We start from the raw sequence: 13,809 nt of genomic DNA on the forward strand, positions 1-13,809 counted from the left end.
GAACAAGCGATGTTGCTTTAGCATTGCATGAAGCCAGATTTTTATTCTAAAACTGTATTGTCACATTTTTCTTTCAGGCAGCCTTGCGGCGACTTGCTGTTATCAGCCCTGATGGCCTTCAAGAGTCAGATTTCCAGCAGTTGGTCAAGCCCAGGCTTGTGGATTCCTTCCTGCTCTGTACCAACATGGAAGAAAGCTTTGTATGAACAAACCACAAATATAACCCAAAATAGGAAATAGTGTTACATAGGGCAACGTAGCTAAAATGTTATTTATGATTAATTTATTTCAAGTGCTAAAAAATCAGCATAGGGAAAAAATGAGGCCATTAGGCACATAAAAAGAGACCTGCTGGGTCAGACAAAAGATCTGTCTAGTCCAGTATCCTGTTCTTGCAGTGGCCAACCAGATGTCTGTGAGAAGCCGGCAAGCAGACACAAGTACAACAGCCCCCTCCCCATTTGTAAACTGGTATTCCAAGGCATCCTGCCTCCAATATCAGAGGTAGTTCCACTGAGAACCTTAGGCTCCATAAATTTGTCTAACCTCTTGTGGGAGCACATTTCATACTTTAGCTACCCCATTCACATTACTTGGATAAGCCAAGGTATTATGAGAGAGGAAAAGAAACATCTCTCTATCTACTTCCTCTACACCTCACATAATTTAATGCACCCCTATCATGCCTCTCGTTACTCACCTCCCTCCCCCAACTGAGAAGGCCCCAAATGTTGAATTGTGTCATAGGGGAGTTGTTCCAGCTCCTTTATTACCGTATTTTTCACTCTATAAGACGCACCAGACCACAAGACACACCTAGTTTTTGGAGGAGGAAAACAAGAAAAAAAATATTCTGAATCTCAGAAGCCAGAACAGCAAGAGGGATCGCTGCGCAGTGAAAGCAGCAATCCCTCTTGCTGTTCTGGCTTCTGGGATAGCTACTCAGCCTGCATTCGCTCCATAAGACGCACACACACTTTTCCCCTTACTTTTTAGGAGGGAAAAAGTGAGTCTTATAGAGCAAAAAATATGGTATTTGCTTGCCCTTTTCTCTACCTTCTACATCAGCAGATTAGGCCCCCCAACCTGTTTTCCTCAAGTTTATTGCTCACCTGCCCCACAACTGCTGTATATATGAGACCAGAAAAGGCATGACCACAAAGTAGCAATGGGGCAGCCTTATAGGGCACTCCCAATTGCCCCTTGGCAAGTAAGGGCTGTACCGGGCACATTTTCAGTTTACACCGGAGGTAATACATAGCCATCGTGGCTACTAGCCTTATCCTCCATGATTTTGCCATTTCTGCTCAGGGAAGGAGATCAGCACAGAGTGCTCTTCTTACCCCCCCTTGATTTGTACAGCAGTATGCAGGTCATTGCACAGAATAGGGGGTCAATACGCAGCCAGTTTCCTTTTCCCAGAAGGGATCCTAACCATCAAGTTATGAATGATCTGAACTTTGGCTGGATGGAAAGCAAACCCACAGGAAGAGCACATAGTGCTGGATAAGTATACAGACACATGCAGGGTGATCTATGTTAGTTGTTGATGTGTAGTGAATAGCCATTTTATATTTCCCTAACTGGCAAAGTACTAATTGCACAGAATCATGTATGGAAGCCCCAACAGCCTTCCTCCCACCTTCCAGAAATGAAAAGCAGAGTGCTTTTGAGAGTGGAGGTCATGATTCTCCTCCCCCCACTGCCCCACAGTAGCTGTTTTTCTTTCTACCACCCAACCACGTTCCCCTTCACCCAGTTCAATATGTGTGTTTATTCTCGTAAGTGGGAAACTGGACTGTGAGCAATGACAGGCAATGTATGGGGGTGGATTTGGAGTGGGAAAACCATCAGGAGAAAGGGTTAAATAATGCATCTGCTCATAAGTGACCTGTTCTAGAGTTGCCTTTCATTTAAAACCATGCAGTTGGGGTTTCTGTATATGAGTAACACCGCAAAGCAGAAGACCAGATATTCATCATGATGTTTTAATATTAAGACTGGAGTAGAATCTTCACCAATAACACATTTGTGCAGAAAATCTGTGGCTTCTGGTTAAAATGTTTACCATTTCTTTTTTTAAAAAACAACCACAATTTTATATATCGACAGTGTTAGCTGATTTATCAAACTATATTAACATATGAAATGGAAACAAAGAAGACTACAATGTAAGCTATTGGGTGCAGTCCTGCTCCTATTTAAGTCAGTTGCGTTATGTGGTGATGGGAAACGAAAAGCTTTATATCCAAAAGTGAATGTTAACATAAATTTCGTTAGAAAATGAAGGATCAGTCATGCTGTATACAAATGTGATTCTTTGAGTGCAGTGATGACTAAATGCTGGTAAAGTTATTTGCGAGAACAAGTGCTGTGCTGAAAATTTCTTCCACTTTCCTTTCCCCATCACTTAATAAGAAAAGAAACTTTGACTTCAGTATAGAACTGTGTGTCGACTTAAATTACGAATCTAATGCCACATCTGCGCTATACAGTTAAAGCAGTACAATACCACTTTAGACAATCATGGCTTCCAGCAAAGAATCCTGAGAAGAGAAGTGTTTTTAAGGATGTTGAGAGTTGTTAAGAGGATTCCTATTCCCCTCATAGTTATACTCCCAGAGTTCTCTGGGAAAAGGGATTGATGGTTAAACCACTCTGAGAGTTGTAGATCTTTGAAGGGAATAGGGGGTCTCCCAGCAAATGTCAGAATCCTTAACCGACTAGACTTCCCAGGATTGTTTGGGGGAAGCCATGACCATTTCAAGTGGCACGATACAGCTTTAAAGTAGTGCAGATGGGGCCTTAGATGCCTATCCTGTATTCAGCATCACTGAGGCTAGTGGGAATTGTGCATGCATAAGTGGGAGAACTATTGCAACCTCAGTGTTTAGAAGAATTGGTGGCAAAGTGCCGGGCACTTAGTTAGGCTCTTGTTTTCTGAGTGGCAGACTTGCCAGAAACATTCTCATATCAGCGATTTCCTGTCAGGTTATGGGTAATGCTTTAGGCATGTATTTAAGCATTGAACTAGCCTGGCCTAAACTATAGGTATGATAGAGAGTCTTCTGCACACACTGGCATATGTGCTGAATATGGGAATTGTAAAATCACGTTTACTTCAAAAAATGATGATGATAATAATAATTTTCTCTGACATGTATTTGCATCCACCAATTCTACTATTTATATTTGTTTTGGTCTCCAATATTATTAAAGATTATTTGCATTGAGAATCCTTGGTCAAATACTCATATGAAGTAAATCTTTTTTAACATACAAAGTGGAATCCAGGAGATGGTACATCAGTGGTCCAATTCTGACTCTCTTCTGATGATTTAAATAAGTGTAAAATGTTCTTTTGTTCCTGAACAGGTTTGTCTAGAGTTAAGTCTCAATGTTTTAAAAGAGCTTTATTCCACAAGCCAAGCTGTTTCCATTATATTAATGCACAACACAGAGGGAATGAATATATTGCTAAACGCATTCCCGTCTTTGAGTAATGAGAGGTTTCACAGGTCTTGCACATCTCTTGGGTTTAGTTTCCTTGGGGTGAGGTTCACTGGAGACTGATCGTGTTTCTGTGATGTCAGCAAAGCTGCTCGAATGGTTTATAAGCACAAGTTAAAATAGACATATAGAATATTACAAAAACAAATACATTAGCAGCACAATCCTATACATGTCTACTCAGAAGTAAAGAGCCATGGAGGTAAGTGGGTATACAGTGGTACCTTGGTTTACAAACTTAATCCGTTCTGGAAGCCTGTTCTTAAACTGAGGCGCGCTTTCCCTAATGAGGCATCCCTCTGCCAGTGCCCTTCCACCATTTGGCTTCCGTTCATAGACTGAGGTTTGCTAATCGGAACACTACTTCCGGTTTTGCAGAGTTCTTATACCAAATAGTTCATAAACAGGGCTGTTCTTAAACCGAGGTACCACTGTATATTTAAAAGTCTGAGAGCAAAAATGCATTTTTGCCTACACTTCAAGGATATTGATGGAGTCACCAGACAGGCCTCTCTGGGAAGTGAATTCCACAAATGGAGTGGGTGGCGGGGGGGGGGGGCAACCAAGGATGATCTCTTTCTGGTCCCCACCCATCTTACATTTGATATTAATTGGTGTGTGTGGGTATACACGACACTAAGACATGAGATTTTAAAAGAGATTTTGACAGCAGTACAGGGAATATTGTGCTTCCATCTAGTAATCTCTTCCATGATGTATCATGTCTCCTACTGGCAAGACCCTTGTGTTTTGGCTCAGTATTTCAATGCCTCCTTAATAATTGCTACAGTTTTAGCTATATCTTTTTGTAACACTCAAGGTGTTTGGCACTAAAAGGTTATGTTCTACTGATGGGAAACTCTATTAGATTAGAAAAGGGAAATGTAAGAAACTGATTATATATAGAACTGGAATAATGAAACTATTAACCAAAGATGGAAACATGTCGTGAAAAGAAAATGAAAAGAATCCACATAAGGAACTGGCTCAGATAAACATATGTTCAGATATACCAGTTTGGGTCAGAGTGAAATTAAACCGAATAAATAAAATTAAACTGCTGCTCACTTTTAGTTGTTTGTTGCCTTAGTATTTTTTTCTCTAAGTGAAATGTGGCATGCACATCCTAACAAACTGTTTTTGTTATCAGTATCATCATAATTCTTTAAACTGCTTTTTTGCAGATAAAAAACATGAACACCCAATAAGACTACACGGTGAGGTGATATGGATACAGGTTTACATATAATTTAGTATTTGAATGTAATTTGCCCTTGTCCCGAAATCTAGGAGAAATTTGGCAAGGTTTCTGCCCTTGCCTCAGCATAATACCCTCTTTAAAAAAAGCAGTAAGCATCTGTTTCTGTCAGGTTAGTATGCCTTGGCAAAATACATACAAATACAGTTCTAGTGAAAACTGTTAAAACCTGTTTTTCGTTTTCTAAAACTTATCAAAACTGCTTTTGAATTTTGAGAGTTTTCAATAATCTGGTACAAACATTTGGTCTTGTTGATTTAGATTGTAGTCAAATGCAATGTTTTTATACCTTGATACTTCCCTTACACACACACACACACACACACACACACACACCCCACCCCCACCCAAAACATCCATAGTTAAGAATATTGACAGCCCGGAGAAGGGGGCTGGATCAGAAGAGTATAAGTTAGAAGTTTTGTTTTTAATTCCTGACCTGCTCACACTCCTTTGATATATCTTCATAGTATGAGCATCCTCAGAAGTAAGTCGCATTGAGTTACATGGGCCTTACTCCTTAGTAAGCGATCATAGGGTTACAGCTTGAGAAGGTAGCAAGCTTTGTATTGAGAAACACCTGATGGGTGCAATTTGCATAGTCCCAATTCTTCCTGGTCATCTTCCAGAAATCCGGAATTCTGATAATATTTCTGCTGCATTTTGGTGACTGGAAACAGGAAACTTTTTTGCTTATCCTACCAGCAGTCTTTTTTTGGGGAATCAAAATGACTCTCAAAGGCAAAGAAAAACTTACAATGCTGTTGTTGCTTTTGCTTTTTAAATCTCTCCCCCCTCCAAGCACTTCAAGTGTTGTTTTGAAAAGGTTTTAGTCGGTGCTATTTTTTTAGAAAAAAGAGGTGCCAGAACTCACCATGAAAGTCTCCCTTGTTCTCTTATAATGGTAATGGCGCCCACCTAAGAAGTGTTGGAACTGAGTTGCGGTGAGTTCTAGTTGAAATAGAGCCTTGATTTTAGTGATGTGCTCAGGAATTTGAGATAATTCATCAGATTTGCAGAGACTACAAATTTCAGGCAGATCTTTTAAAGCAGAGTTCATGTTTCGCCTTTTCCAGGATGTTCCATGGTTTATTCAAACGGAGTTACTTAGATTGGTGCTGATGTCCAAGGCAGAATTCACTATCTTAATAAAACCATATTCTTCAAGGAATGCAGTCTAGCATTTCTACACAGCAAATAATCTGGTTGAAACTTCTCCAATCACCAAAGAAATAATTTCAGCAGAAGCTGCAGTATCCAGTAGGTCTGGAGTTATTTGGATGACGGGTTGTTTTGTGCTCCTGCGTGTGAATTTAATAAGGGAGTGTCTTTGTTTAGGTGCCCTGTAGTCATCTGAACTTTTTCCAGAAACTTCAGAAGTGTGGCTTTTTCTCGGTCCATTTCGTAGGAGCTTAGACACGCCGCTTTTTGGAGGACTTTGATCTTCTCGGCATACCTCTTCTCCTCCGCACGATTTACTGCTCTTGCCCATTTCAGAGCCATCGTGTCTTCGACCTTTGTGACAGACATCTTCTTTACTTTCTGTTTATTCATAGTAGACACTTTACTTAAAATCACAGCACAGCAGCTAAGCTGGACAAAGAATTAAGGTTTCCCCCCTCTTCCAGGTAAAGGGGAGTTATTAGCTTATTTCTTTCAAAAACCAAAACAAAAGCTATGTTGCATGCATGTCTCTGGGAACCCTTCAGGTGAATAATTAACCAATTTTCTCAGGGCTGGCTGCTTTCATTGTTTCCCTAGTGTGCCATCCTTTCAGTTGATTTAATAAACTGCCTGGAGAGTTCAAGGAGGAAACAACCTTTAATTTTGTACCTGCGCTTGAAAATGATTTTTAATTTAAAGGTGCTGAGATATAAGCTTTTTAAATTTTATTTTACTTCACGTGAACTTTTGAGCACGGTGGCCCTGATCAGAACTGTTCTTGATTCCTTCTATTTTATTGCTACATTTTATCCTAGCCTTCTTTGAAGTGGGATACAATCGTTCCCCTCACACTTTAACCTCATGACAAACCTGTTATCTGAGTAAGTTATCTGAATGACTGACTGACCTCAAGCTGCCAGGCGAGTTTCATGGCTGACAAAGAATTTGAACCTAGACCGTCCATTTCAAGCTTTGAGCCTCTATCCACACCATACCTCAAAGGCAACGTGGCTAATCTTCTGCCTTATTTTAGCTCTGGGTGTTGCAACACCACTCGTAACGTGCATGGAATAATCTGAAGCCCTGCACAGTTAGAGGAAGAGTTTGCCGATTGTAACCAAATATGTCGCTTGTCATGACGGAAGTGTCTGATCTGAGAGAGGCTTCTATCAGTGGAACAGGAAGGGAGGGGATTTTGCTGATTGTCTGCAGAAACTCTCTGCAGCTTCCTGTATCTGCTCCAGAGGGTTGGGGGTCTGTTTTAGAACAGCATGAGAGGTGGTAGGAGGAGACTGCTGAGGGAGGAGGAACGGGCAAAAATCGACTTCCCATTCTGTTGGTGGAAGTGTCCATTGGATGAAGGAGCTTTCTTTCTTCTTTGTATATAATTTTTATTAAGTTTTCTGTTTTAAAATTTAAAATGCTCATTTTACATCCTTAAGATATCAATGACTTCCCTTCTTCTCTTTCCATGGTTCATTTTTCATATCATAAATCCCTGCATATTTTACAAAAACTATACCATTCAGTATTCCATTATTGCTTCCATCAAAACTTGTTTACACTGTTGAATTTATCTTAATGCTGCCAGCATTTTCAGCTGTATGCAATTATTTCCCATATATTCAATAAACATTTTCTAATATTCTTTATTGTTCTTCTTTTTCTCTTATTCTATATGTTAAGTCTGTGAGTTGTGCATATTCTTAAGTTGCCACTCTTTTTAGTTGGGACCTCGCTTGTTTTCCATTTTGGGGCTGGATGAAGGAGCTTTCCATTACCCAGAGAATTTATGGTATGGGGAGAAATATTCATAGCAATTCCTATAGACAATAGCCCTGTTTGACAGTGTTTCCCATCAAGTGAGAAGTAGAGCAGGGAGAACACCCTCCAATATATTTTATTCACTGGCTTCATCATCTTCTTCCACATGTTGGGAGCTGAACTTCTGAAGCAGGGAGACTTTTCTACTCACAAAGGCTCCCTGCATGATGTAGAACCTGAGCTTCCATGGAGCGAACAGGACCACAGAAAGCTGCCCTACTGGAGACATTTGTCTCCCGAACACAGAGACGGTGATGAAGCCAGCAATGGGGACATGCTAAGTGTGTGTGTGTGTGTGTGTGTGTGAGAGAGAGAGAGAGAGAGAGAGAGAACATACTAGCAAATATTACAAAGTCAAGAATATTTTGAAGAAACAGTATTGCAAGAGTAGGATTGTATTAATAAATTGATGCTGATCACTTGATTAGTATTGCTGTTTTATTTGATCAATTGACTCTTCATACACAAGGGTATGGACACTAGTGCTTTTTTCTGGCGGTACTCCATGGTACGCGGTACCAGCAATTTTTTTTCTAGAAAAAAAGCACTGCTTAAATGTCAGGGACTGGCTGTGTAGGATTTGTTTGTGTGTGTGTCCCCCCAACTGTAATTCATTCATGGGGGTCAGGACTTTGGGTTGTGTCAGGCGTCAGAGGATCCAATCCCCCACAGTAGGTTGCCAGGAATGGATAAGACAAGGAAAGTTCTTACCAATGGTTTTTATTCAATATTCACAGAGAGAGGCCTAGAAATGCCGCCTCTTGGAGTAATGGCGTTACTCCAAGTGAGTCTACACCCCTCCCCCTCTCCCATTATGCGTCATCACTACGGGTGCTGAGAAGTGCCCTCTGCCTTTGAGCTCTTTGCTCTCCTACTTTCAATGCCTGCCAGGTTCTGGGGAGGGGGGGGGTCTGGAATGCTTCTAAAGACACTATGTCCATCAGCTGTCCCCCCTCTGGTGCTTCTTCTACCTCCTCTCCCATTATCTCCCAGCTTTTCCCCTCATCTGCCTCAGACCCCGGTTGTAATTCTGAACTGTCTTCTTCTTTGGAAGGGTCAGGCTAGGGAGGCGGTCTCCACCATTCCTCCTCTGCCCAGTCTCTGACAGGTTGGCGCTCGCCTGTCCATTGGGGCACCTTGGCTGGGTAAACCAAAGGTGCGTCCCGTGGTGCAGCAACTTCTACCCTGCCAAGGCAGCTAGTGCCGTGTTCGTAACTTCAAACCCAGAGCAGGGCAGGGGTGGGTGCAGCTGGCATGCCGTGAAGATAAGCTGCTCCTCTCCTCTCCCTTTAGAGTCTTGTTATGGCTCTGTCCACCCAGGACTCAGCAGTGAAGCTGTTTTGGTGGGTAATAATGGCCACAGGGCGGAGTGTGCACCTGCCAGAGAGAGAGCCGGACTAGGCCTCTGTTCGCTACACAGTACCAGCACCTTTTTGTCTAGGAAAAAAGCACTGATGTGCACCCAGTTAATTGTGGCATACAGTGGTACCTTGGTTCTCAAACTTAATCTGTTCTGGAGGTCCATTCAAAAACCAAAGCATTCCAAAACCAAGGCGCACTTTCCCATAGAAAATAATGGATTAATCCGTTCCAGACTTTAAAAAACAATCCCTAAAACAGCAATTTAACTTGGATTTTACTATCTAACGAGGCCATTGATCCATAAAATGAAACTAATAAACAATGTACTGCAGTCACACAATCAATCAATCAGTAACTGAACTGGGTTCCATACAGTCACAAAAACAAAACAAAAAAGAGCCGCAAAAGCAAAAACGCAAAATAAATAGCAAAAACAGACAGACTTCCATGTAACGCTCAAAACGGAAGTGTGGCACTCAAATCGGAAGTGTAACACTCAAATCAGAAGTGTAACACTCAAAACAGAGCACTTTCGGCTTCTTAAAAAAGTTCAGAAACCAGAACACTTACTTCCGGGTTTGCAGTGTTTGAGTTCCAAGGTGTTTGAGAACCAAGGTACCACTGTAGTTCCTTCAACCTACAATTTTTGCAAATGTAAAGGGAGGCTGAGCAGGTTAACTCCAGTCTTCCACTTAAGGGTCTCCAGAGAGCTCAGATGAGAATGTGGTCACTCACTTCCCTTGTTTCAAGAAGTCTGTTCTGCATGAAGACTTTAAAAATCTTTCTAGGCAATAAAGACAACTATTAAAAAATGGCTTTATTTGGATAAACAGGAAAGCTTTCATTTGCACAGCTTCAGTCTTTTAAAAAGAAAGAATCAAAAATTACAATTTCACAATGTAAGCAGGGAAGTGCTCATTGAGGGAGATGTGCTGACATCTACTGGAAATGTAAAACATTTCACTTTGCATTTACAAGTCAGCTTGCTCAGTGTCTTTTGGCTGACATCTAGAGTTTGAGGAATCTTTGCACTTGCAGTGGTAAGTGCAGTAAAAGAGGCAAGCCTATTAAATCAGGACTGGCAAACCCGTATCACTCCAGATGTTGTTGGACAGCAACTCTTATCAGCCCCAGCCAGCATGGTCAAGCATGATGGGAGCTGTAGTCCAGCAACATCTGGCGGGCCACAGGTTAACTGCCTCTGATCTAAATGGAGGGATGGGAGAGCAGAAGGTAGGAGGGAGATACAGCAATGGTTAGAGGAAATGTATTTCTCAATATATTTATATACTTGATATAAGTATAATATACTAGTTAACCTATGGTAAGATGGAGTTCTATACTTTTAGAGGGTTCAGCAGAAAGAGAATAGGAAGCACACCATCATTTTCATCTCTCCTCCCATGCTATCTTGTGCTCTTCTGTTTTCCTTGCATGTTTGGCCCTCAGGGATAGCTATTTAAATCCCTTGCCATGCAATCATAGGAAGCTGCCTTATACCAGGTCAGACCATTGGTTCATCTAGTTCACTATTGTCTACAGTCTCTACATGGATTGGGGGCAATTTTCTAGCACTTCAGATTGGAGTGTTTTCCAGCCCTACCTGGAGATGCAGGAATTGTACCTGAATCTTCTGTATGCAAAACACATGACCTATGACTGGGATGCAATCCTTCATACTGGTCATATGATATTGTCCAGAAACCCTTAACAATAGTTCAGTGATATACGTTCAATAACTTATGCCAGCCTTTTTGTTTGCACTCAATCATTTTTGTCTTGCGAAAATAAAAAAACCCATTCTGATTCTAGTTTTTATACCCTGAGAGGAGGATTCTGGGTGATGTGATGTGAAGCAGACTACAAGCATGATGTGCTACATTCTGTTCAGAACTGGAATTATTTGGCTGTCATCCAGCATTAGAGTTAGAATCTCTGACATGACAGTTTCTGAGTTGTATTAATATGTTTTAATCTTGCAAATTAATTTTGTTCCTCCAGCCAGCCGTTGCAGCATTGTGTTTCAAATTTGCAGGGCTAACCAGTTTCCATCTACCCATCAATTTCATTTAACTTCTTTTCGGCTGTCACAGATTGTTCACAGCCCAGAAAAGGTGGACCAAGACCCATACATCCTCATACAGATCAATGCCCACATTGCAAACTATCTGAGCCCTCTCATCCTAAAGCAGAGGATTCAGCTAAGGATTGATCCAAGAGAAGAAATACTGAAATGGGGACAATGAGGAGATGGAAGCAAGAGGGCCAAAGGGGAAAAGAAAGATCTACATTGGCTTCCAGTACGTTTCCAAGCACAATTCAAAATGTTGGTGCTGACCTTATAGCCCTAAATGGCCTCGGTCCAGTATATCTGAAGGAGCATCTCCACCCCCATCATTCTGCCCGGACACTGAGGTCCAGCACAAAGGGCCTTCTGGCAGTTCCCTCACTGCGAGAAGCCAAGTTACAGGGAACCAGACAGAGGGCCTTCTCAGTAGTGGCACCCACCCTGTGGAATGCTCTCCCACCAGATGTCAAAGAGAAAAACAACTACCAGACTTTTAGAAGGCATCTGAATGCAGCCCTGTTTAGGGGAGCTTTTAATGTTTAACAGACCACTGTATTTTAATACTTTGTTGGAAGCCCCCCAGAGTGGCTGGGGAAACCCAGCCAGGTGGGTGGGGTATAAATAAAAAATTATTATTATTATTATTATTATTATTATTATTATTAAGCACTTGTCAGCCCATCCTTATGGCTATGTTTCAATAAGGGCCGTCCCAAGACATTTTAGTGCCTGAGGCAAAGGATAAGATGGTGCCTCCTCACCCTCATTCCAGGTAAAATAAAAAGGTGACCAGACTGGCAATTGAATCTTATTTCGACACTGGCAGTAAGACCGCATCCTGCACTGTTGTTCCCAAGGACAGCAGGGTAGCTACCTGATGCAGGGAAGGCTGGCCCTGGTTTCAATGCACATCTGCTGAGCAACTTGTCCCGCCTTTTGTTTCAAAGAGAGCTCTCCTCAAAAGTCTTCTCTTAAGGAATGTAGAGAGAGAAATACCCCAAGTAATATGGTCTAAGGAAGCAGAGCTGAATGCCTTTGTAGTAATAATAATAATAATAATAATAATAATAATAATAATAATTTATTTGTACCCCGCCCATCTGGCTGGGCTTCCCCAGCCACTCTGGGCAGCTTCCCAAAAAAATATATTAAAATACTCTAATACATCAAACATTAAAAGCTTCCCTGAACAGGGCTGCCTTCAGATGTCTTCTAAAAGTCTGGTAGTTGTTGTTCTCTTTGACATCTGGTGGGAGGGTGTTCCACAGGGAGGGCGCCACTACCGAGAAGGCCCTCTGCCTGGTTCCCTGTAACTTGTAGTATCACAAACCAACACACCAATGCACCTCCATTCTGCATTATCCCCCTCTTTGCATGTTGAGAAGCTGACTCTTCTTCATAAAGTCCTAGTAGTTCTCAGTGCTGAAACACTGAGCACGGTGTAGCCAATGTAAAGTGCTCAAGGTCCCATTGATTTCAACAGGCCTTCTGCCTCACAATTCTTTGCCTCTCTAACTCAGAATTAAGTCAATCAATCAATCAATCAATCAATCAATCAATCAAAACAGGCTGAAAACACTGGACATATAGCATTTTCAATTTGCAAAATTCCCAGCGATTCTCTGTTAGGAAAGGCCACAAAGATGGGCTATAGCTCAAGAGGCAGTGAATGTTACGCCTTCCTTCATTCTCCGGATACCAGCACCTTTTGCTTCACTGACCTCTTGGCCCAGTTATTTTTCAGTGACTTGTTCCTGAATATGTTCTAAAAATAAGGGAAAGAATCCACACACTTTAATTTTTCAAAATTAAAGATTGTAGTCTTGGCAGCAGAAGTGCGGCCGGCAGGTTCAAGACTAGCCTCAGCGTCTGGTTTCTTGGTCTGGTGAAGGGTGGGGAGGATCGCAACCCGCAGACAATGAGCTCATTTTTGCAGGTGGAATGTTTAGCTGTGTTGATCTGACAGCACCCCAGTCCATTATGGCGCTTGCCATAACATTGGCTGTAATCTGAAAGGAAATTGTTCTCCTTTTCTAATAGTTTAACTTGCACACTTTAATAACATTAACAAAATGAAATGTTAAATAACAGAGGCAACAAACTCCATTAGGCACACAGTAATTTCCTAGAAATGGCAAATACAATCAGCAAAATTCTGAACTCTTTATTATGTAATTGTATTTTCAGGGAGTCAGCCAGTCTCCCTGGCTAAGCTGATGTCAGTTCCAAAATATGTGTATAATGGACTTTATGCATCTGTTAAACATAAATTTCACGGGCAATGTTGGTGCCAAAGTAAACTCATTGGCTAACACTTGGTGTGTCTGTATTGCGAATAAGGCCAATGTGATTATTTAAGAGTAAGTAGTTGGAGGACTGCAAACTGTGTGACTCCTAGCAGCTTAATACATGCCACTTCAATCATGTACAAAAGTCTACCCTTGGTACAAATCTATTAAACATTTATGTCAGTGGTTTAGGGACTGGGATTAGAGTGAACATGCTTATATATTTATTCAGTACAACCAGCCCAAAATCTGTCTGGATAACAACTTCAATGTTCTGTGTTTTCACACGCCATGGATAACCTTATTGCAGCCTATGATGCAAGCAAACTTTTACT

The 13,809-nt window shown here is 41.4% G+C and overlaps 1 protein-coding gene and 2 long non-coding RNA genes across 5 annotated transcripts in view; 1 reads left to right on the forward strand and 2 right to left on the reverse strand.

Annotated features, from left to right (window-relative positions):
* Nucleotides 1-927, forward strand: part of INSC (INSC spindle orientation adaptor protein) — a 150,909-nt gene extending 149,982 nt beyond the window's left edge. For all 3 annotated transcript variants that reach the window (XM_080975214.1, XM_080975215.1, XM_080975213.1), the window contains one exon: nucleotides 78-927. In XM_080975214.1, coding sequence (XP_080831340.1) covers nucleotides 78-206 — 129 coding nt within the window. In that variant the 3' untranslated portion in view covers nucleotides 207-927. The remainder of the gene's footprint in view (nucleotides 1-77) is intronic.
* Nucleotides 1-13,809, reverse strand: part of LOC308459821 — a 406,481-nt gene that overhangs the window by 200,419 nt on the left and 192,253 nt on the right. The gene's annotated exons all lie outside the window — the stretch shown is intronic.
* LOC308459829 lies at nucleotides 3,395-6,444 on the reverse strand. Its single transcript, XR_013978334.1, has 2 exons — nucleotides 5,643-6,444; nucleotides 3,395-3,598 (listed from the first exon to the last, which is right to left on the reverse strand). It is a non-coding gene; the product is annotated as an uncharacterized lncRNA (long non-coding RNA).

This window comes from Podarcis pityusensis (genome assembly GCF_964106645.2).
Source record: "Podarcis pityusensis genome assembly, chromosome: 1".
NCBI classification, from domain to species: domain Eukaryota; kingdom Metazoa; phylum Chordata; class Lepidosauria; order Squamata; family Lacertidae; genus Podarcis; species Podarcis pityusensis.